Source organism: Toxotes jaculatrix, chromosome 24 (genome assembly GCF_017976425.1).
Source record: "Toxotes jaculatrix isolate fToxJac2 chromosome 24, fToxJac2.pri, whole genome shotgun sequence".
In the NCBI taxonomy this organism is placed as follows: domain Eukaryota; kingdom Metazoa; phylum Chordata; class Actinopteri; family Toxotidae; genus Toxotes; species Toxotes jaculatrix.
In genome coordinates, this window is record NC_054417.1 from 3,197,840 (window position 1) to 3,223,092 (window position 25,253).

The window sequence follows — 25,253 nt, forward strand, 5'->3', positions numbered from 1 at the left end:
GGCATAAAACACCTTTCTTTAAAATGAAAGGTGTTAATACGTCTCATAATACTAACACTGACGTGTAATCTGCTTTACCTTCCTGCCAGCACTCATCTTATACGAGCAGGCGTAAATCTTTCCAAATGATGTAAATGTCGCTTTGGAAAGAAAGAAAATGAATGGAAGATTTTAAAAAGTGCGTGTGCCATTTTCACTGTGTGTGTGTGATCACATCTGGGTGTGAGTGAGATCACATTATTCTGACGTGAGCGTGTGTGTGTGTGTGTTAATTGAAGCAGGGTGCTGTGCCAGACTGGCCATTATGGGGCTGAATCTTGATCTAATCCGCAGAGTTAGTGGCCTTAAATAGATAATGCTCCTGTACTGGGGTCCAGGCACTGGGGAAGCTGAACATATGGTGTATGTGAGCATGTGTGTGTGTGTGTGTGTGTGTGACAGAGGGAGGGTGAGAGTGCGTGGGAGCACGTATGTGTACATGTACAGGAGTAGACAGCTGAAACCAAGCCAAAGGCAGAATGGCATGCCTGTAGCATGAGCAGCAAACTTTCCAGAGTAACTGAGACCTCCAGCTGGTCTCTACAGAGCGATGTAACTTTAACACCAACTGACACTCTGGATCCAAGAGTCGGAAGGCCTGGGTAGGACCTGAGGAAGATGAAAACAGAGATAGTGATGGAGAAAGGGAGTGGGAGAGACAGATTGACAGAGAAACACAGGGCCAGACAGATGAAAACAAAACAGGTGCGAGAAATGCCAAGTGAAAGACTCAAAAGAGAAAAGAAAAATCAAATGTAGGAAAAAGAATACCTGCCAGAAAAAGAAACCCCAGTGTGCTCCAAATTGCAGAGCCGAGGCATTAGGGTAGCTTGTCAATCACAGCCCCCTCGACAAGCACAGAGCAGGTGATCTGAGGTTTAACTGATACACACACCGACGAGTCAATTACAGGCCGGCGAGGCAGAATGTCACGGCCGCCCGGACACTAAACCGACGGCTTAACCTCCTTACACTGCATCAATATGCCTCACCGGAGAGAGGAGGAGGAGGAGGAGGAGGAGGAGGGATAATGCTGCAGACAAAGAGCACGTGCATGCTGGGAATTCTCAACACTCACACACATTAAAGCACTAATGTGAGACATTTGTGTATTTTTATTCAAATTCGCATGAGAAGAAATTTAAATAATAATTAATTTAATTTCCAACCTGGGACTTAATTTCAGTTTGGTATAAAAATTTCATCACTACCTCATTGTTAAAGTTGATGCAGTAGCTGCAAGATGCTGGGAATGCCTGCACACACACACAGACACACACACACAGACACAGACACACACACACACACAGTGCCATCACCGAGAAGCAATTAAAACTTGTCCTCTCAATATTCACACTGCATTGGAACCTGACTAATACTTGTGTACACTGTGGCATTACCCATACTGCACTGAGTTAGTATTAGCTCACTGCACTCAAGACAGATGGTGCGTTCACTGAAGGTTCTGTCAATAGGAACAAATAAGCTAAAAAAAAAAAAAAACACCATTCACGGTTGATATGTGGGAATAGCTGGCACTATAAACTGAGAGGGAGTGAACAGCACCAGCTCTACTGATGCTCTCACTGTAAGACATGAAAAAATAAAAGTATCAGTAACCACACTGTTACACAGTGAGAAATATAATGTTGATGTCTAACTTCCTGCACTGCCTCTGAAACACTCAGTCATTTGCACTGGTATTACTTTCAATGACGCTGACACTGAACCTAATCTGGGGTTTTGCAGACTCATCCAGTATCAATATTTTGTTTGGCGAGGGGCTCGTCTGAAACAATGTGAATCCAGCAGCAAGAGAAGAGGTCGTGTGAGCAGAACTATTATTACAATGACTCCTCACAGCTGCTTTAAATGTGTAGTGTTATATTTGTCTTACATGTTATGTTTTACAGTTGTCCATGTTTTTTAACACGTTATTCCTCTTAAGTTTTTGCTTAACTGGCTCACATATCGCCTGCTATTCTGCTATGAACAAACACACACACACACACACAGTACACAGACATTTAAAAAGATGTGGTATCTATAGGGCTGTTTACTCTCCACTTGAGAGGAGGAATAGGATGTGACTCGCCCTCTTGGACGTCCACAGGCCTTCACCCCTCCAGGGCATCTCTGCCACACATGTGTCTATTCATGAGCCAGTTCTCAAGTCAAGTCAGCCCCAGGCTTTCATGTGGCCAGACCCTCACCTTCAATAGTATGGAGTCCGTGTGACTGCCTGCACACGCACACACACACACACTGATGCTACACTGGTAACTCTATTTCAGCTACAATGCATGAAAATGGTGCGTGTGTGTGTTCTAGATGGGAATTAAGCAGAACACACAGGGAATCCCCGGATCACCCCCTTGTCCCCGTCCTCCCTCTGAAGTGGGGTGGGCTGAGATAAGGCGTGTTATGAAAACACACACGCTCAGAGGGTGGTCAGAGCGAGCAGGTCACATATCTGTGATGTTTACAGGGGAAATCCACAATGTGAGTGGGTACAAGGAGACAGAGCGAGCATGTGTGTGGATTATTTACTGAACTCGGGCTGGACGGTGATCGTTTGGGAAAGATTGCGCATCACTCAAGCCGATGATGCACAGTGAAAACTTAAAAACTGAAATATTCCTTATTTTCTTTTGCATGTTTGTAGCTTTACCAGCCTCATCTGCAAGAGAGTTTTATCTAAGCAGCTAGTGAAATAGATTGGCATGCTATGTGTGTGTATGTGTGTGTGTGTGTGTGTGTGTGTGTGTGTGTGTCACTCTCATTTCCTCCCTATCATAGAGCTTATCTGTGGACTGCAAAGAATTGGGGGAGAGGAGTGACAGAATGGAAAGAGGAGATGGAGGAGAGAAACACACGGAGGGATGGAAAGTCAAGCTGCGGAGTGAGAAGGGCAGGCAGTTGGTAACTTGTGTTTGTGTGTGTGAGTGCGAATGTAGTTGTGGCAGCTCCACTGTTATGTCTAGAAAGGAGGAAAGGAGGCATAATGAAGGGGAAGGCACAGTGAAATGACTCAGTGAAACTCCCTATTATGCTTTTTCTGTCTGTATCATATGACACAACTCTGCAGAAGAAGCTCTAAACTGTCTGAGCCAAATGCAAAACACTCATAATAAATAAACAATTAAATATATATATAAAAAAACAATGCGTCAGATGCTTGTGGCTCCAGAAACCTTTTCCAGCAATAAAAAGAGCCTTGCATCAAGAAGCTAGAATGCTTCTCCCAGCGCTTGGCTCCTTATCTCCCCCAGGCTGCAGCTCTGTAGAGAACGATCGCCTCAAGAAAAAGAGTGAGAGGTGGAATCCAGATGGACACACTGGTCAAAACGCAGACACACTTGTGGGGGTGCTGGAATAAGAGAAGCACAAGGAAACGAGTTTGTCTTCACTGCAGAGAGCTTCTCAATTAGCCACTAATTGCCTCGCCTTAACGAGCAGGACATTTCTTAGCACTAATGAAGCTGGTGGCAGGCGTGCAGAGAGAGGGGTGTACAGCTACAGCGTGAGGTGTGTGTGTGTTCTTGAAAGATAGAAAGCAGAGAGACAGAGCGGCGATCTAATGGAGTCGGGTCCGCAGCTCATTTTCAGCGAGCTGTTTGGCATTCTCTGGAAGGAATGCGTGGATGGATTACACTGCTGGCTGCTACAGTGACTTTCCAATGAGGCTCCACTTTGTCTTCACCCTTATCTAATCCACGCTGGAATGGCCATCTCTGCTAAATGAAAATGAGGCCGGAAATCAAATGACCTGCCTCTTTGTTACAGCTGCGTGGACGGACATGTGATTTGAGAAAATTAAACCCCCACTTGTTGCAAAAATTAAATCTGTGCAAGAAAATGTGCCGGTATGCACAAAGCAAACACATCATCCTTCCTGCATCATACAAAGAATATTTGCAGAGATGAAGATGTGAACATGCACTCCACCAATTTCAATGTCAAAGTCAGTTTACTAGTCATGGTTAGTACGACTGAGCCTGTTAAAACAATTATATAAGATCTTCTGTGGCTCTGGAGCAGCTTTGGGAATCTGATCGAATTACTCAAGTGACATCACCAGCGTATCTGGGCACTGACACTACAATTTGTTTTTTTTTTTCTTTACAGCAGTGAGATGATGGGTAATGGGGGACAGACGGACATAAGCCAGGGACAGCGCCTTAACTTTTTAGTCCTTTTTAGTGTGTGGATCACATACTGTACTGTACGGTGTCAAAAATAATGATCGCTCGCGGCTCGATGATTCAGTGGTATTTGGGTATTCACCTGAGACATCTCCAGCTTATAGAAGACGATATGTCACACGCTGTTTTCAAGCTCATATGGAAACTAAGCAGTCTGTAATTCCTCTCGGGCCTGACAGGGCTCGATCTTAGCCAAGCGGCTGGGCTAACAGGGACACACGACATATTACCCCATCCTGTCCCTGCCGTTCACAGCAACCCAACACTCCTGACACAAGCTCACCCCCAGCGCCCCTGACTGCCAAGCAAAACACCTGGCATCTGTATGAGAAGGGCGCCAATTTCACAGTGACTGCCAGGCGGTCAGCTGAGCCTCCGCCACACACACACACACACATACACACATATTGGTAACGTGTGTGAAGGCAGAGCGATGCGGATGTGGTGTGTCTGTAAAGGCAGCATGTGTGTGTCCGAGCAGAGAAGTGTCAAGAACAAGAACTTAACATACAAGGATATGAGTGTGTGCGTGACAGACAGCTCAGTCTGAACACACACAAAACCACAGCTTGGCAGCATCAGTGCCTCTGGACACATTTATTGCTTTATACACACATGCACAAACACACTGGTGTGTGTTAACTTGCATGCAGACACATTTGTTCTGAACGCATGTGCCGGACAAAGTGCGTACATATAATTTTATATGGTTCCAATGTCTCTCTGACATTGATGCATTTCTCTGTTGCGTGCTTCCATTCTCTGGCTGAAGTTTTGTGTGTGTCAGAGGCCAGCGCTGGTGCTGAAAGCCTGATGGATGGAGTCCAGGGGTCACGGACTTCAGCTGTTGTTGGCCACATCACAACCCAGTGAACCGCGCTGCTAGCCTTGGGTTAGCACCAGAGTGCACAGCTCTTCTTGGTGTTTTTCATTGTCGGAGCGATAGGAAAGCTGAGAGGGCCGCGGAGAGATATATAAAGAGAGGATTCTGGAGGGTCTGGATGCCGGACTGGCAGGGGTGTAAGAGGGCACAGAGGCAGGGGTCTGACCAGTCCAACAGCTCTGAGCCTTCTCAGCCCAGGAAGCAAATTAACAATGCAGTCCCCCCACATTCTGGGAATAACACACTGCTCTATTCAGGTGGAAGCCCACAGAGAACAGGCCTGCAAACCATTCAGTGGTCTCACCCTGATGTTCCATCCTCAGGTTTCGAAAAGACTCACTGAACATGCTCATGTTTTTGATTTCAGATGAAAAAAATATCTGAAAAGCAGCTCAGAAAGTGGAGGAAGAAATGCTGTGTGTAGCTTACTGAATACAGGCCTGTATGCATGCTAACTGGCTGCGCCCACACTGGAGTGATACCCGCTTTCAACGCTGAATGTGATGCAGAAGGCATTCCGCTCTGCTCCCTGTACATCCAGAACCAGCGCTGGCTTAAAGAATAAAGGGGACTTCAGTGTTTTAGATAAAGGAGGTTACAGTACATCAGGTTTCAGATGCTCCGTGAAACCGCCCGAAAAGAAAGAAATCCTGCTTTTTCCTATAATGGGATGTATGAACCTTTCATTGTTGCCACGACGATGTCATCAGCTCTGAAAGGGGCTGCTGTGCCAGGAGCGGCGGCCGCGTTGCCATGGCGACAGTTGGTGTAAAAGATGGTGGTTGGTGGCTCGGCTGTGGTGTGTGGGCGACCGAGAAGCAGCCAGCGAGCCAGCATTGCTTTTAGGGTAAATATGGTCTAAATTAACAGTGTTGCTGTATCGACTCCGCAAAATAAAAAAAAATAAAAAAATATAGACATTAAGTAAAAATGGATGTCTTAAACACAGCACAAGGTGAAGCCAAGCAAGAATATTGCACAGGATATGAAATTATTTCCAATATCAGCCCAGCTGTGGAAATTCAATTTCACAGCTCATGAACAATATCAAACAAACATGCTGGCTGAAAGAGCACACTCCAAGCTGAGTGATACTGTATCAAAAGGCTACACAGCAGACATAAAAGAGAACGAGGTGGGTGAAGGGCAGGCTAACGGGTAACGGTAATCCATAACTCGACCAATCTCCATATTCAGGCCGTTTAAACTGCACATTAGCCACCAGCTATTCCCATGGCCTGTCTCAGACCCGGGAGGGGCGGGTCGCCTCTCTAATGAACTGTATAATTAAATGAGAAGCTCCGCTCGGCCCGCTCCGACCACTCTCGATTCCGAGACCATGATGCCTTAACGAGGGATGTATTGAAATGAATGACAGCAGGTGAAGGACAGAAGGACAGCAGGCTAATGTGGTGGAATGTGCCTTTAATGAAGAGGATGAAGGGGGGGAGGGTGAGAGTAGACCGAGGTCACCGTGGGCGCTCACCCGTACCTTCAGACTGGGTGTATAGTCCCCATACACACTGCATCTACCGTATACACACCCTCCATCTTTCTCCGTCTACCTCTTGCAGCTCTGTTTTTTTTGGGAGCTGTGTGGGAGAGAGATAACTGTTCCAGCTCTCCACTTTGCCCTCCCCAGAGCACGGCTTTTGACTGACACATGCTAACAAGCTAAGGTGTTCGACAGGGGCGCCGGCAGAATGGGTAATGCTAAGAGAACATAACCAGGGAATTCTCCCACAACTCGCGGCTCATGACAATCGACTGGGGAACAACGTGTGCTCCTGCATTTTTTTTTTTTATTCGTCAGTAACTGCAACAAAAATCCGGGCTTATGAGGTGTCAAATTAATTCACGCAAAAAAAACTCCCCTCATAACACAAGAAAAAAATGTAAGTGAATTTTCAAAAACCAGAAAGAACTGAGCAGAATTGTCAAGGAAGTTCAACAAAAGGAGGATGGGTGTAGAGAATCGACAAATAGTTTTAAGGAAGGGTACGGTCTTCCTTGAAATCAGAGGTCATGCAGTGCGAGGGGAAAATTTCCTCACATGGTAAGTGTGTGAGCTGATACGAGGCGTGAAAATATGTCTGTCAGCGCATCAGCGGCCGTGACCGCATCCAGTCTGTGTCAGAGTGTGTGTGTCATGTGATTGATTAAAGAATCTCTTCTCGATGACCATGAACAAAGGGGAGCCACTCATGAGACACACACTCAGTGTAACCGATCACATAAACTGTGGCTGGAAGAGCAATTTCAGTAAGATGTGTGTTACAGTCAAGGACTCCTGACGGTGATTTCAAAGCTTTTGTTTAATGGACATTAAATGCCATTAATTCTTGGATCTTAAGCTGCTGTTGTTTATTGTCTTTGGCAGCAAACTGACCACAGGCACTTGAAGGAGGCTGTTTACTGCACAGTTATTCTTTAAACTACAGTGAATGGCCAGTGAAGGCATCTTAAGTGCTGTACGTTACTCTGAAAACACATTAGTTACTGTTGGTATCAACGGACTGCAGGTTTCATTCGACTGATGTTCTGAGTTTTGATGCATCTAAATAAGTTTTTGGATGATGCAGAAACTGAAATATTTTGTACTTTTCAATGTTAATGTTAAACAAAATTGTCCACAAAAGTAACATTGTCCATAAGGCTTAAATTATCAAAACTTAACAGCTGCAGAACTGCAGTCACATATCAAATACATAATGTTGATAAATTTGTGCAAATAGGGGAAAAGCTCTCATCACAGGCTTAGCATCTTTAAATTGCTTGTTTAATTCAAGGTTATTAGCAAGAAAATCTGGGCTGTTTTCCCTGTTCTGTCTTCACACGATGCTTTTTTTTTCTCTCTTGTTTATCCAGCTTTTATCTATTCTGCTTTATGAAAAGCATTGTAATGCTGTTTTGAAATGTACCACATGAATAGAAATGTGTAATAATAAGCCTTTGTTGATTACTGTTAGCTGGTCAGAGAGCCTGTGCTTTGTCTGAGGCACTTTACGGTCATTGATGCGCGCTCTGACTCTATCTGGGAAAGAGTTCATTTGCTTAAAATTGGTTTAAATAAAACGATTGATCAACCATTTATCTGCCTGTGCTGGTTTGAAAGGTCTATTTCAGCTCAGACAGGAGAGGGTCAAAGCAGCGCAGAGACTCAGCGGATCAGCAGAGGCCCGGTCCCCGTTGGCCCTGACGCTAATTAAACACTAACTGATAGAAAAAGCCTTCACCACACTCTAATTATTCCCCATTTCAAGTCTAATTTCACCAATCAGTGCCATCTTTATTTCTGAGAGCAAATTGGACAGTAATCATTTTCTAGTGGAGATTTCCCTGACTCTAATTGTTGAAGATGATTTAGTCATTATCAGAACGTTGGCTACTCTTATCAGTCATCTTACAGGGCAAATTTATCTGGAGATTGTGCTCAGAGAAATTAAGCTGAATATCGTAATGAATTTTTAAAGTGATGACTCATGGTGTTGTCACAGTTTGACTGAATATCTGAAATATGTATAGTCTGGCTAATTGGTAAAACGAAACAGAAACAGGATGAAGTGATTTAGTGCTGCACAGGATGAGAATCTTAAAACATTTAATGCAAAATATTTGTGTAAAAAAAAAAAAAAATCATGCACTTATCTGACAGCGTGTTTAAATCAAACCACCAGTGACACATTTAATGAGTTTTCAGTGCAGTGACTTTTAGGAATGATATATTAAAGGATAAAATGTGTAATTAAACACTATATTAGCTGCACAGTGTACGAGGCGTCCCACAGCATACTTGTACAGCCTGTGTGCGGATCAAGACGAACACATCTCATTAGAAACACCACAAAAAATATCACACATAAACTCATTTGCAATGCATTTAAAAAATACAGTAAATGTATCAGCCACGTCCACGTCCAAATAATCAAAGGCAAAAAAACCCAAAGTGTGATAGCAGGATGTAAAGGAAGTCCAAGCGACAAAACATCAAGGACAAGAAGACACTTTGAAGGGGAGTTGCTTCCTTTTCCTGTTTGTCGACTTTAGCTTCCTGTGTCTCTTCTGTTATCACAGTCTGGTTGGTCAAGGTCCCTGTTTATGTCTTTCAGTTTGATCAGCTTGTGCAAAATACCACTCAGCACCACCTTCATGCTCAGTTTGCTGGTGTAAAGTTGATTCTATACAACACATGGCACGAAATTTACTCTATATCTCTATGTAATTAATTTAATTTCCCTCAGTTTAATTTAATTTCTACATTACAAAAATTTTGTCAAAAATAAAATCCAATTAGCATGTTTACTGACACAATTGCGAATATATACAAGCTGTTGCAAACATGTACAGTATCTATATATATGTAAATATGTATTTACACCCAAATGATGCTTGTTAAATCCGCCTTTGCCTGTGAAGACAGTTATGACCTGATGTATTCTCAGCTTGTCACTTACTCCCCTCACGGTTTCTGACCAAATAAATTAATTTGGCAAAAATCACCCTTATCCATGCTGGCAGCCTCAGTGACAGAGCTGGAAACATGAATTCTGAGTTATTTTTGTGTGAATGACCCAAGCTAACCTAATTTTTCGTGGTGAGGTGGGGGGGCTACCTTTTACACCGCACCAATGACCGGGTTCTTCCGTCTTGGGTCAGGCTGTCTTTCATCTCTGTAGCCGTAACGCTCAGGGCTGGTGTAGCGCTCCCTTGTGGCGGGGTACCTCTCTGGGCTGGTGTAGCGGCCAGGGCTGGCCTCCCGGTAGCCGTCAGCTCGCCCTCCGACGGCTTCGTAGTAGTGCCGCCCTCTGCGACCTGCAGTGGGAGAAGGGGGGATGTCCTGCCTTACCACCGTGCGGGGCTGCTGTCCTGAGCGGGGAGACGAGGGATAGTAGTGAGGATTGCTGGAGGCCTGCTGGGACTGGGTGCCCGGCTGGGCGAGAGGTACACGGCCAGGGTGGCTGGAGACGGGAGGGTCGTGGTAGTGGCCGGGGTACGGGGCTGACTCTCTTGGCACGGGTCTCGAGTGGGTGGGATAATCATATGGATCCCTCCTGAAAGAGAAAGAAAGAGATTAGAAAATAGTGATTGTACATCTGCCAACGGCACCTGAGCACGTATATACTGTATGTATGCTTGAGAAAACAGAGGAAGACAATATTTAATACTGGTTTAAACTGGTTTGGAGTAGAGGACGTGCCAGAGATTTGGCCCTCCCTTGCGGTAAGCCTCCTCCTGTTATTCAGTTTACGTGGCGAGGCTGTGGCCTTGGCAGGATCGAGTTGTGGGGGAGACGTGGATGGAGAGATGCCAAGAGATAACAGCAAATGCCTCGGTAAGCATATATGAGGTCGAGTGTGTGTTTAGCTTGTGTGTGTTGGAATGTGTGTGTGTGTCCCAGGGGTTCTGCAGTAACGAGGCAGCCAGCTGGAAGTCTCTGGTTCCCTCCCACTAGCTCTGGGTGATTAGGGGCTAAACCCCTGGGTAAGGCGACACGCGGGCCTCGGGGTGACGGGGGGAGAAAGAGAGATAGAGAGAGAGACTGAAAAAGAGAGGGAACCAGTGAGAAAGTGAGAGGGGAGAAAAGAAAAGGGAGGGCTGCTCACCTTTCACAGGCCCATTCAAATGTTTTCCATCTTATGTGCTGTTTCCAGTGTTCAGTGACACACAAGTCCAGCTCGAGCAAGTAAGCAAATCTAAAAGTAAGTTCTTCGCTGGCCGAGCTGCAAAGGAAACTCTCCTAGTTTTAAAGGTGGTGATCTGCAAGAGCCTGGTCCCCATCGTAAATAATCACGTTCAGCAGAACACAACACACCACAAATCTAGTCTTTGTAATCAGGTTTCTACAACTGATTACAGAAAATTCCTCTCTTGTACACATGATTATTTAAGTGTATGTAAATGCATGTTTTCTGATGCAGTGCTATTGTTGGATAAAATAATAAAACATAGCCTGGACAGAAAATGTGTGTGATAAACGCCGTGTCAAACAGCAGCAGAGAGCGGCAAACACATTTAGACATTTGCTTCCCACCCTTCAACAATGGCTCCCACTGTAGTTATTACACAGAAGCCTTGAGCTTATAGCCTCTCCCTTGTTCTGCAATCGTATCCGTGCGCCTCCTTTGTCCAGTCCCTTGAGTCGAGATCAGCACCTGTTGACTGGCCAATTAGAATGACTCACTCACCACAGATTAGGTCGCACACAGCTTGGTTGTGTGTGTCTGTGCTTGTGCATAAGTAGACTTCCCCCGAGGATATTCGTGGACTTGTGGTGATGTGGATTTCTATATGCGTGTGTGTCCCAGATATCAGTGTGCGGAGTGTGTTTTCAGTGGGCTGGGAGGCCTGACCACCCAAACACAGCGGTGGGACAGGATACACAGGTGGTCCCGAGAATGAACAGCACTGCCTTGTCAATCAGCAGAGCAGGAAAGATGGAGTCACACATGCATACACACAGATAGACACACACACGTGCATTGACTTGAGATAAGGAAGAAAATTGGAGGAGGAAGCATAAAGAAAAATAAGAGGAATCTGAGACGGTGGAAGAGAACACAGAGAAAGAGATCTCATATGAAATTAAGACACAAGGACACAGCAGCAGATGTGGAGGGAGTCTGGGTAAAAGCGATACATTCATCCACGTAAAGCTCAGCAAGGAGCGGAAAGAGCTGGAGAGAGAACGAGAGACGAAGGTCAGCCTCCTCATTAATCCAGATTAAATAGTGAAGGCCACCAGGGGAGGCAAAGAGAAGGAAAGAAAGAGGGATGGAGTGATAGAGGGATAGAAGAGGGGGAACACCTGGGTCCTCAGCCCCACTCAGGGCCACCCAAACAGACAGGAACCTCTGCCAGCTTCCCCTTTCTTCTCTCATCATTCTCCTTACTCTCCTCCCTCTGCTATTTATTTCCATTTACACCTCTTTTCCACATGAATATTCATCTTCCCTCATACCTCCATCACCTTTGTGACCCCTTAATATCTGTCTATCCCTTCTTTATGGACTCTCTTATTTAAATGCCTTCTCCTCCTCTTCTCCTTCTTCTCAAAGCAGTAATTTAAGCAACAATAAATCCACGTCTGGAGTAATCCTTCAACCATATAATATCCTGTGCACGACTGTGAGAGTGATGGATTCAAACTGCAGAAAAAACAGCATTTATTACAATGAGTTCACTATAAGGTCACTGTTAGACTCATCTGTTTCACTTAACTAATGACGGACAAATAAACCAGACTTAGTTTGACCTGCACCAAAACATTTAGGTGTGAGAAAAACCTTAAATACTTTCTTTCTTTAATTTCCTGGATGACTATGGGTTAAACAAAGTGAGATAAATTCCTTCAGTGTCAAGATACCAAGGTCTGGATGACCTTTGACCCTGCCTTAGCATGGCCTGGTAGCTGTGTATGGGTTGTGTGGTTGCCTTTTGTCTACTCATATGGGAGTGTTTATGTTTCTTCAGGGAGGTGAGTGCCTGACAGTGTGAGTGTGTTTGCAGGAACAGAAGAAGGGGAGAGAGTGTGTGGGTTTTTTTTTGCACAGGGATTTAACCTCATGTTACCACCCTGTTTAAAATCTGTATTATCTAATACTACAAAAATGTTGCATAAAAGAAAACATGGGGGACGTTCTGAGGTATTGTGGGTAATAGCATGACTGCCTGCAATCATATGAGAATATGCATTTGTGTGTGTGTGTCCGGCCAAACAGCTGTGGGATTAGGGGGTCTGTGGGCCCCAGTGACCCACAGGGAGTTCCTCATCCCTGGGTCACACAGCTGGCCTCAGCTTGGTTGGGAGATGGGGGCAAGTGAATGTGCTTAGTCTGTGTGTGTTTCTGTGGCCGTTTACTGACCTAAAATTCCCTTCAACCATGTCGAAAGTCTGCAATATCTGAATTTTACATAAATTATGTTTGAGTTTGGCGGAGCTGGATAAAACATTTCCAGTATCTGAGTGCCTCGGTGAGTAAGAGTGCGAGCCAGAGAAGAGTGCGGGACTGTGTTTGTATATTGTACGTGTCAGAATGAGATCTCTGTTTACATGTTAACTTACGTAATTTCATTAGCGAGCTTCGTGCTACGTACCATGTGAATATGGGAAAGAGAGGAGGAGTGAGCAGGAGAAAGATCATGTTGTGTACCAGTTCAGCAGTCTGCCACTAAAAGCACAGCATCTGAGCTACAGTTTCCCCAAAAACAGGGAGGAACTTTCCTCCAGAGCTGTTACTTTTGACTTTAAAAAACCTGCCAAACATGGCAGATTCCTGCCGGATTAAAATGCTGTTTGCCGTCGGTAATGACAATTAAAGGAGCTACGCCAGTGCCGCTAATCTAGCTTGAAAAGAGTTCATGACAACAAGAGACACGCAGACAGTAGGTGTGTTTTCATTCAGCTGTCGACTGAGTTTTATGCACGCTTTTGAAATGTCAAAATAAAGAATCAAATGCAAATTAGATGTTTCCACGAGCGGCGCAGAAACAAATAAATAAGCAGAAATGTGAAAAAGAGAAAGTGGAAGGACTTTGAAGAACAACTCAGTGCTTGGTATCTTGCTTTGTCCTCTATGTTATTATTTAATGCTCTAGTGATATTGTAATAGAGCCATTATTAATATAGTAGGTACGACGTTACCAGGAAGAGATCATTTCCACAAAGTTTTGCTATGAAACTACACCATTTGTCTACATTATTATTCACCAGCAAATGCATTTCTACTGTATTTCTTTTATGGAATTTCTTTGCTCACATTTTTCAGTTTGAGCAAGTGCATAAAACATTTTGGGGATTCAGTGGGAATTTCACTGAATTTTCCTGTTTCCGCTTGATCTTTAAATTTGATGCAAAAAAAAAAAAATCTGATCAGAAAAAAACAAAAAAACAAAACAAAACAGAGACAGTGCAAATAAAAAGAGACCGAAGAAAAAAGACGAGCCATGTTTAGCAGGAGACAGGCAGTGAGACAGATGCGGACACCCGTCTGTCCCTCTGAGGTCTATATGGAGCAGCAGTGCAGGGTGTGATATGAACCACAGGGACCAACCACAGCGGAAAGCTGTAATGACACGCCATGTAATACATCTGACTCACACTCTGAGAACATCAGCAGCGTATACCACAGGCCCAGCCACCCTCTGAAAGTGTGTGAATGTGTGTGCGCGTGTGTGTGCATGTGTGTGGTGAGTGCAAATAACAGACTGGATATTACATCCATATTTATATGCATGTGAATGCGTGTTGGGAGTGTGTGTGAGTACAAACTCAGCAGTGAAAAAAAATGTGTGCGTGCCCATCTGGGACTGTGAGAGTGTGTGTTGCCATTTAGGCACAGCTTCTGCCTTATGACAGTGAAGAATCTGGGTGTATGGTGATAGCGTGGGAGATGGGGGGAGTGGTGGGGCCGTGGAGGGGGGGTTGGTGTTGCACCTGCCCCTAGGAAACGGAAGGAGAAAATTAGCAAGCTACTCTCATGCATGCTTTACACTAAACAGCTGGAAAACAACGATGTGTACACAAACACACACACACGCTCTGACAAAATGTGGTTAAACATGGAAAAACAGCACCCCTGTGTAAGCTGTGACATTTGTGTTATTCACAGGCCACACCTCATGAACCAGGAAAGATTCACATAAACTTTCCAAAGCAGGCATCAAATGTTTACAGACTGTTAAATATGGGGATTTGAAGTAGTGCTAAAACTGAAATAATAATATTTATCACAGTACATCCCTTTGTTACTTTTTAACTCTTAAATGAGGAAAAAACAAACAAAATGAAATGAAATGAAGCATTAATCTGGAGCTCTGGAGGCAGCCGATTGCATCCAGCCACATTTATTATTCTTTACTTGCTGCTACCTGGCTGCTCTGTCTCCTGTTTAAAGTTTAAGGACGTGTGTTTGTCTTCTTTTGTTCTCACACATACATAAAAAATTAGTGCAAATGCTCAGACACTTAACTGCACTCACCTAAATGACATTAGCACATTTAATTTATTAATGTTCTGATTGCAGCGATGAAGCGAACATACAGATGCATATGTAAGCACATCTGCCAGTTATGTGCTCACCTGTTAGCCGACTGACGGCGAGCGGACATGCACTGCATGAAAAATACATTAATTGCTCAGCAAAAAAACAGCTGCTGCACCTCACTGCCAAACACTCCCACGCACTCAGACATTCAGATGCATGTGTGCTCATACTTCTCTGGGTAAAATGTTTAATGTGCAATAATTTGCAGAGGTTCCACTGGTGCTACACAAACAGAGCTTGAAATGCCCTGATTGTGGTTTAAGGTGGTGATATCAATGTCTGTAATCATGGTTTCTAGATAAGTTGCAGCCAGAGCGAAAACGTTCTTCTGGTCTAAAGACGCTGTCGTCATCAATTATCGTAAAAAATGTTTATTTAAAGGATGTAATACAGTATATTTAGCAAGTTGGCACACTCATTAGTGTATGATGCATTCTCCAGATTCTCCAAATTCATCCATGTCCAAACTCACACACACACACACACACACACACACACACTATAACACAGCCACACATAAAGTGGCAGCACTAATGGTGCGGTGCTAGCTGAGTGCTACAGACACGGAGCAGGCCCGGCCGGCTCCACAGCAGAGGAAACCATTAGCCACTCTGGCTCTGGCCATCGAGACAGCTCTGCTAATCAAACCAGCCTATGTCAACAACAGCAGTGGAAATTGGCTCTCACCTGCGACGCACGCGCCTCATCTAAATGGGCCTATGTTTACACTCTCTGCTACTATATTCTGAGCAATGACAGGGAATGTGTACAGTATCAGTGGCAGGTAGCAGAGGGTCCGACTTGCAACATGGGAGCTTTGGGTTTGAAACGAGAAGGTGAGGAGAGATGGGAGGCACCAGGGCAAACAGCAGGCATGTAAACTAAGTATAGGTGCTCTCTCATTTAATGACTCATTCATCATTTTGGTGATGTCATGCTTCAGACAACTATCAACAACCATTTCTTCAACTATTTCACCACACTTTTTCATTTTATTCACGTGATTTGAACTAAATTTAAAGCATGTAGTGGCTAGTTGCACTCAGAGTGACTTACAGTGACTGCAGGGTTAGAAAAAGCTGCTTTTCTGAGCCATGAAAAGCACAAACAGCTAGAAGTAAGAAGGTCAAGGGTGAGATTTACTTGGACAGCACTCGTACAGGGAGAGTGATTGTGTAACAGAGACGTGCTGCGGAGAAGCAGTAAAGTAACAGTTAATGACGGAAACAGATGGGATTTCTTTTGCACTAAATGCAGAAACTTTTAGACTCTCCCCAAACTCATACTGAGTTTAGATTACTCGCAGTTCAAATGAAGTTCACTGTGTGCCTATTCTGTCCTATTCCAGGTAAAGAGGAGAAAATTTGAATTCATGGCGACTCCGGCGTCTCCTCCACAGAGCTGCACATCCATCTGTATTTGTGGACTGAATGTCATGCAGACTTGTACATGACTGTCTTTGTATTTCTCCCTGAGCTCACAGGGAGCACGGTGGCCTCAAAGTGTATATCTTTTGGTTTATTTATAAAGCAATGATTTCATTTTCCCATCCGCAGACCTGAGACACTGTGGGAGAGAGGGATGCAGAGGAAGGGGAAGACAGGGAGCGAGACGAGACACAAAGAGACATAAGAGAGATATAAACAGAAGCGACAGAAAAATGCAAACAAAAGGATTGATGGAATCAAGGAAAAATGCAGAGAACAAAAAAAGAGAAGTTGCTGTAAACAGGTAGAGCCACTGGTGTCTCAGCTGTGCATGTGACAGAGCTGGCTAAAGCCCTTTCATTTCCTACTGCTGATTCCATTACATTCTCCTGTGTCTGAGCACAAACACCGTTAGCTGGACAAACACCGATGCCTCTGCACACCAGTGGGGCCCGTTCCTTCATAAAGGACCGGCAAATAAGAAAAGGGTCACAGCACCTCTCTGGAAATCAGACAAAATAATCCGCACATTGTTTCAGATGCTCCTGGGCTGCTTATTTCACAATAAAAAATGGGAGAGGTGGGGTCACATCACCTTTAAAACCAATCATGGGTCCTGGAAAGACATTACCAGCTGTTATGGGCCAGACCTTGAAAAACTATAGTGAAAAAAAAAGCCACACACTGAGCTGTCCAGGACCCAAGAAATTAAATGAGTTACAGAGACAATAACTCTGAATTGAATTGGGTGAGTTTAAAGTGAGTTATTCGACAGCTGGACAGCAGTGGGGGGGGAAACCGTTGATCACTTATGAAGCTGTGAGAAGCAGGACTGGGTTTTAATAAAGATGGGGCCAACGCAGCGAAAATATGATTTCTCCACTGACCTTGAAAAAGCCATCCGAATTCATCGAGAGATCCAACCTGCAGGGTTTAACAATATTACAGCGCTCAAATGATAATGGACCTCTGCAATAAATATGGCCGCCCAACCGTGCGAGGTAGTGAAATTTTTATTTCCAGTTGACAAAATCACAGTGAAGCAGAAATGAATGAGTAAACATGAGCATTTTAGAAGGGCTTTTCATTTTCAATATTCCTCTCATCTGTCCTTATTTATTCATCCTCCTCTAATCAACAGATTGCTCTGACTTGGGGGGGGGGGGCAGTTTTCTATTCTGTGTTGCTAGGTGTGTCCAGGCTGGCTCACTAGGGCCTGGGCAGACACAACCAGGGTGAAAAGGTTCATGTGCTGAGACATGACGGAGAAAAACCAAGCAGCTGTAAATGTGGGAAGTGTGGCACTTTTCAGGAAGGTCAGATGAGAGTCCTTCAGGGACACTTTGCCACAAACCAGAGGATACTCAACACGCTGAGGACAATCAAGAAGTTTCCCTCTGTTTTTTAAAGAAGGGCAGAGAGCGCCTGATGAGAGCACAAAGTCACTCCTCAAACGACAAGCCTGAGAGGCTGCTTAGAATGACTGACTGCACACAAGAGAAGAGAGGTGTGTGCTAGAGGGCTTCACATGTCCAAACTTTTGGACCATGTGATCAGAGCTCACATCAAATCCACTTGGATCCACCTAAATATTAGACATACTCTAATACACATCATATGTCCTTCACCGTGGATCATTTCCATTGTCCAGATGTGACATGAGCTTCATGAGGCCAGTATGGTCCCCTGGTTGGAGCCCTGTGCTCTCTGACTCACTGGCCACGGGCTGCACATTAATCAGCCAATTATCAGCGTTGGCCGGCGACGCTGCCGCTCCAACCCGGCCCCCTAATCCAATCACATTGGGGGAGAAGGTCAGGGGGTGCTCTGATTGGATAACCTGGGGCCGGGTCGCCGCGCCCATGACCTGCTGCTTTGAATTGGTAATGATGTTAATATTCACCATATGGCTGGGTGTGTGTGTGTGCACACACTGTGTGTGTGTGTGTGTCCTGAAACATTGAGCCTGTCTGGAGGCTGAGCTGCATCACAGCATTAATGGCCAATGGAGGGCAAGGTAAGAGCCAAAGAAGCACTATCACCCTCCCTGGGGCAAACCTCTTGACGCTGCCACTTTCCAAATCCTCTTTCCCAGATTTCAGCCTCTCTTGTTGGCTGCTGTGCTGTAGCCATCGGCCCTAAGTCCCAGGCTGAGGTCCACTTTCTTTCCATCAGCCCTGCTACCTTGGCATCCGCTCCTTCAGGTCCAAACTCTTGATTTGAGAGGTGGGAATAGGCAGACAGATCTTTGTATAGTGAACCCATGATTTGGGCTGCAGGACTGTGATGAGAGATGTTTTCCAATACAGTCAAGAAAGTAAAGAAGCAAGAGGGCAAACTATTACTTGCTGGTCAGTTTTTTCACTTTAACTCTGAGAAAAAAAGAAATATACTATGTTCCTTAAAGCTACGAAAAGTTCGAGTCACTTGAACTCACAGGAGACACAAATTTAATAGACCATGCTTGTGTGCTTTCATTAAAGAAGCTATAAAGTGCATGGACATGGTGACTTTTACTAACACAGCACTTAAAGTGAGATATTTAAATGTTTGCCTGAACGCCTTGATTCTGCCTCGGTTTTATCTCCACCCTTCTAACTCGTACGTCTCCTCCTCTCTCTCTCTCCATCTGCGCCCATCTGTGAGGTGCTTTGCTGCATCTCCTGTACTATCCATGCACACGCACGCACACACACACACACACACGCACGCACGCACACACACACACACACTCACCTCCTTCACTCCCTCCCCTCCAGCTGCAGTCCCAGCCGGCTCCACACAAAGGCAGGCCAAATGTATGCTAATGAGTGCCAGGCCAATGGTGGAGCCGCACTCATTTTGAGAGGAAATGGCTTTCAATAATGGCGGCCCCCGGGGGGATTTTGCACAAAGTTCAGCTCCACTTTGAAAAATGCATTCAATTCACTGCTGTGTCTGCTCTCTCTCTCTTTTTCTCCTGTTTTTCTCTGCTCAATGTAACAAAAAAAAAAAAAAAAAAAAACATTCCCGGAATATATTTGTGTCCCCCTCCTCCTCTCGCCTCTGTAGTTATGCTGGGGGGGAAGTCGGAGGACTTTTTGGGGACTGAGGAATCGTGATTTATCTTTGCAGAAACATCAGAAACAAGAACACAAACACGCGAGTTTGAATAGTGTTCACACTCTATCTGGCACTTTCCCTCTGCCTTTTGTTGCTCTTGCTTTTGCTCCTCTGCTGAGGCAAATGTCTCCAGAAGCGTGTTAACTGTACCATATGCATTTCAAACAGATCATATCCTATGGGTCCTGGGCCTAAAAATACTTCAAAGAGGAGATGAACAACAACAGTTAGATAACAATGAGAATATTTCTTGCCTCGTCATCTTCACGCCCAAACATTTAAGACAAAAAATACGGTGCAGAAGAAGCTGCAACCAGAAAATGAGTGGTGATGATGGTTTGTCTCACCAACAACGTCAAATCCAGAAAGATTCATTTTAGGCAGCAAATCCTAATTCAGTTTTATTACGGAGAAAGTTTGGAAGTTTTGACTGAGCTGTCAGTGGTCATTCAAGTCTCAATCAGCCTGTCTGCCTCCATTTGTCTCCACAGTTACAGTTGGCTAATCTCTCTGTCCGTCCACCACTTGGTCCTGTCCCTCCTTCTCACTTCTTCTCTCCCCCAGATTCTCAGAATGCGTCGTCCCCCCTGAGCCAGTGCTGATGTCTGCGCTCCCTGGTGCCTGTCATATCAGGAGGGGCAATAACCCGTGAAATGACTGTTCTCTTTCTCTCACTCTCCTCCTCTCCATCCCGGTGTCCCCTTCTTTTCCTCATTCTCCTCCTCTCACTTTCCTCGCACCACACCACTCCACGCTCCACTTAGCTGTTGGAGCGTGAACATCACAAAAATGGCATTTGCTCAGCATGTGCACACACACACACACACACACACACACTCACACTCTGAAATACATGCACAAGAATATTCTGGTTTTCACATGCATGTATGTTTGCTGTAACACTGCCGGGAAAGACTTCTAAGGATAACAGAAGAGATATAAGTGTGTGTACGTGTGCACCTAATTTGACAACAGAACGTTTAAACAAACAAAAGAAACGTGCAGTTCCATTAAACCCACACTAGAGGTTATACATCCTTCATTAGAGCAAACCATTGAGTGTGCGTGAATGTGTATGTGTGAGATCCTCCTGCCTGTTCCCTGCTCTCCAGAGAACTGATCACTCCTGTTCCTGGGATGAGTAGATACTCCCAAGGCAAACACTCCAGATTTAATTATAAGCTCCAAAGAGGATTAGTCTGTGCCGTGTGTGTGTGTGAGAGAGTGGGGGAGACACAAAGGGAGGGAGTGGCAAGAAGTTATCCCTTCATTTCCTGCTCTGAAGAGTAAAACACACACATACACATGCACACACAGCGGTCTTACCTGGGGTGTGTGTGGTACTGTCGGTCTATCTCTTCGTAGCGGTGTGCGGGTCGAGATTCAACTCCTCTTGGTGCCATCTGCGAGGAGACACAGCACAAGGCATGTAAGCATGTTGACTTAAAAAAAAAAAAATCTGAGGTTCAGTCACTTAACAGTCCAAACAGCCACTGAACTCACACCCCCCTCACTGGAGGTCACTCAGGTGGAGATTTTATATTAAACGAGACCACACGTGCAGCTTTGTGGTTTCAGTGCAAACAAAAAACAAGACAGGGAGAAGTCATGGAATGCACCACATGTGGTAACATAAACACACGCAACCACATAGAAGCACTGTGCCCCCCTGATACACATGTGTGTACGGTACACACAAACACACCAGTCACATGAAAAAAATTACATTTAGAGTGGGTTTTCGGGCAGAGGGTTGATCTGTCTCTCATCTACCGGGAAGCGATTGATTAAAGCCATGTCCCCTCTGGGGCGGATAAATCTGGAAATTGTGTTTACTTATGAAAATTATAGCATTTTCTGGTCATTTTCTGCCCACAATTAAATGGCAAAAGAAACAGAAAACGAGCTAAGCCTCTCTTCTTTGTCCTCTTTCTGTTCTCTTCAAACACAACTGTGGATTTCAGGCATCGTGTCACAGTCAGGGCACTCAGCTTGGCCTCAGCAGAATAAACCTCTGCTCTGTCCCCTCGTACTCTCCACGAGTCCTTACAGAGATGTGATGGGAACGTTAATGAATAAATGAGTCTAAAGACATAATGAAGACAAATACTTCCATACAGGACGCTGAAGGGGGAGGGGGTCACTGAACTGCTTGATGATGTGTTTAAAAATGATGTGAAACATATGCTATGGTCTTCACAGGAACCAGATCTTAACTTTAACCTATGGAAAACACCAAATGTTCATCAATATCAATGATGTTCATCATCTCAGTAGATTCCCAGACTTCTGGATCTATGCAGAGGAGGCTGAGGCTGCTCTGGAGGCTCGTTGTGATCCTAATGGGACACCCATCTGTGAGTATGGTGTCCTTAATGGCATCAAGCTTCTGTTTCTGTCATCAGACGACTGCATCAATATAAAACAGTGATTTATCACTGCTCATTAACGATACCCATTAACTCATTCCGACTGCCACAGGTGGAATCACTTTTTAAGCTCACTTGTGTGTGTGGCGTGAACATGTAGAGACAAACCTGGTTTTAAATCAAGTTGCTTTAAATGTGGACATGGTCTAAGGTTCACACAATACAAGGGGGTTTAAACGATCCATCCCTGAAGGCAGAGGGGGAGAGAGGCGGGGGCAGACTGAGAGCATACAGTTTCAATTATCTGTAATCTCGGTTCTGGGCTCTGAGTTTTCACATACAAACACAGGCTGTTTACTCAATGGACATTTCATCGGTCAAACACACAGTGCACCACCAGCACGTTAGTCAAACACACGCCAGCAGCCACATATACAATAACTGACATGCAGTCGTGTGCATAAACAAGCAATCACAGGTCTGACAGAAACACATGGAAATCTAAGGAGGCAAACAGCCATGTGTTTGATCCAGGCTATCAAAGAGATACTACCCCGCAAACACCCACACACACATTTAATATCACAAACACACACACCATAAAGAGTCTAAACGACTCAGTGCAGGACTGGTCTATTGCTCTGTTTTGCATGTACGCACCAGTTCAAACTCATTCTGCATGTCAATGTAGCAGCGGCACATTACCTGATATCATTAGCATGTCTCTGTAATGCAGGAAGCTCTAATGTCTCTGAATGGGAGCCAGGAAGTGAAAGCACATCAGAGCCATGGCTGGGGCAAGGCTGCTGCTCTATTCAGTAAAATGGCTTAGTGCCTGTGTGTGTGTGTGTGTGTGTGTGTGTGTGTGTGTAGGTGTATGTTAATATTATGGTAGCCTGGGAGGGCATGTGTGTCTTTGTGTGCAGATTTAATATGATGTCGGGAAGTGAATGCTCCATCTTTGGATGGCAGCGTGAGTGTGTGCTGCGTAGGGGACATTATGCAAAGAGATGCATAATGTGAGGTAAAGGGGGCATTAGTCTCAGCAAGAAGCTGGGACTCAGGTGGAAGACCTTCTGTGTGTGTGTGTGTGTGTGTTGAACAAGGCATAATACATCTTCTGAGTATGAAGTGGAGGGAGAAGGAGAAGGGAGGGAAGGAAAAGAGGAGAGGGAGAGAATGATGAGGACAGGAGGAAATGTGTGTTTAGATAAAATGAGTGAAATTTTTTGTCCATTGATTGTATTAACATAATAGCCTGCAGCCGTAGGTCTGGATGATCCCTTTATTAACTCACACACAGATTAAGGATGTCTGTCAAATGGATGCTTTTCAGGCGGAAGCCCATTTCCCCAAATTAGACAGCCAGCTTTAGTGCCAGATGATATGCCTTGAAATACTGCTGTGGCGTGCACATACATACAAGTAAACAAACACAACACAAGTCTCAGTCTCACCATGGCAACCAGTAAAACAGCAAAATGAAATTCATCCAGGTTGGAATGAAAATGCAGCATTCAGACTTCAGAGGAGGCGGTCAGCGAGCAAAGAGGCTCTGCTTCACAGCTTCGGAGGAGGAGAGCGATGACAGACGCTCTGCTATTCCTCACACGCTAAGTTCACATCCTCACCCTGAACCTAGTGACATCATATACAGCACTGTGTAAATCTACAGTAAGAGTATGTGCGCTCTGTGTGTGTGTGGTTATCGGTGGAAAAGCTAATGTTTTGTGCAGACAGTGGCTGACGGAAAGCCAGGTTCTCTCATGACTCCATGACAGAACACAATACACGCACACACACATGATGGGGAATTTCCTATTTCTCATGAGTGTCAGGTGGTAAAACTCTAAAACTAAAAGACTTTGCCAAACTTGGAGCTCACTGCAGTCGTGTGCACGTGGACGCATATGTGCGTCATTTAAACCCAAACCGTTCAATCAGCAGATCTTCAGACAGCTTTTAATACTTTCTCATCAGGCAAAGTAAATGAGCTCTAACATATCAGAACAATCTTTCTTATAAAGTGTATAATTTTGTGGAGTCACTGCGTATGCTGCAATTCAGCAGCTGACAAACGCTCTGACAGAATGGCTGGCACTCGTGTGAGTGTGAATGAGCAGAAAGTCACTTTTCCATTTTTCCAAATTAGAAAGCTATGCCTTGACAGTGCCAGATGATAAGCATTGGAACACAACACACACACACACACACACACACACACCAATCAACTCTAGCAGCACAGCTGTCGCATTCATCAGAAAGTATTGCCGGAGCTCAGGAAATGAATTTCTTGGAGCACTTTTGGCTTTGCTGTAAATTTGCGATGCTCATATATACAATAAGCCTCAAATGAGAGTCCAAGTGCTTTGACACAATGCCTGAGCAGTGCTTTCATCCTGCGACTGAGATGCTCAGATTCGCCTTTTCCAAACCGCTTTCCTCTGCCGTCTCTTTTCAAATGGCATAATTAGCCTCCTGTATTGCCATCTATTCCTCCTTGCATCCATCCATCCTTTTCTTCCTCCCTCCATCCATCTTGGATGCTAATTAAGCATGTGTCTCAGTGTGGAGCCTCTGCCTGGCACCCCATGCCCACCTCCTATTGGCAACCTCACCCCCACGCCCTGGCACGGTGAGGCGGAACCCAGCCGATATCCATCCCCTCCCCTCCCTAAAAATCACTGTGATGAGATTTTGCTGACTCCCCCATGGGAGGAGCGGGAACAGATAAGACAGCGAGAGAGAACTAAGCTGGCAGAGAAGGAATATCTGACAGAGAAGTTGTTTAAGATGTGCTGTGTGCGTAGATGGACACAAAACAAACCATAGCAGGAACCTGCGAGCCACAGAGAATCTAACCACTGCTGCTACTCGTTGTTGACAGTTGGGAGCATGAATGTGAAATGCTGAAATACGGAGAAACCACAGCCCTGGTCTAAGAAAACCCTTATTTTTATACAAATATAATAAAGCACACACAGTATAATAAGCGTTTGGATTTCTGTCAGTGTCCATCAGCATCTAACAGCTCGATGAGGAACGACTGAGAAAAGGATTCAGAAGGTGTCCACACTGAGCCGGCTAAATCTGAAAATGCACCTTTCTCTTTTAACAAAACTCATTTTTAATGTCCTCCTGACACGGCTTGTTGGCATAGCTACCAACAAGTAACCAACCAGAAC

The 25,253-nt window shown here is 44.8% G+C and overlaps 2 protein-coding genes across 5 annotated transcripts in view; both read right to left on the reverse strand.

The window, feature by feature from the left end:
• Positions 1-150, reverse strand: part of nrp2a (neuropilin 2a) — a 75,630-nt gene extending 75,480 nt beyond the window's left edge. The window contains exon 1 of one of the 2 annotated variants that reach the window (XM_041032454.1): positions 79-145. The gene's annotated coding sequence lies outside the window, so the exon portion shown is untranslated. Of the gene's footprint in view, positions 1-78 lie in introns of both variants that reach the window. The other variant, XM_041032457.1, reaches the window with a different exon arrangement.
• An 8,531-nt stretch (positions 151-8,681) lies between these two features.
• The window catches only part of pard3ba (par-3 family cell polarity regulator beta a), a 123,672-nt gene continuing 107,100 nt past the window's right edge, over positions 8,682-25,253 (reverse strand). For all 3 annotated transcript variants that reach the window (XM_041032693.1, XM_041032694.1, XM_041032692.1), the window contains exons 23-24: positions 21,026-21,102; positions 8,682-10,178 (exon numbers count right to left, since the gene is read on the reverse strand). In XM_041032693.1, coding sequence (XP_040888627.1) covers positions 9,743-10,178; positions 21,026-21,102 — 513 coding nt within the window. In that variant the 3' untranslated portion in view covers positions 8,682-9,742. The remainder of the gene's footprint in view (positions 10,179-21,025; positions 21,103-25,253) is intronic.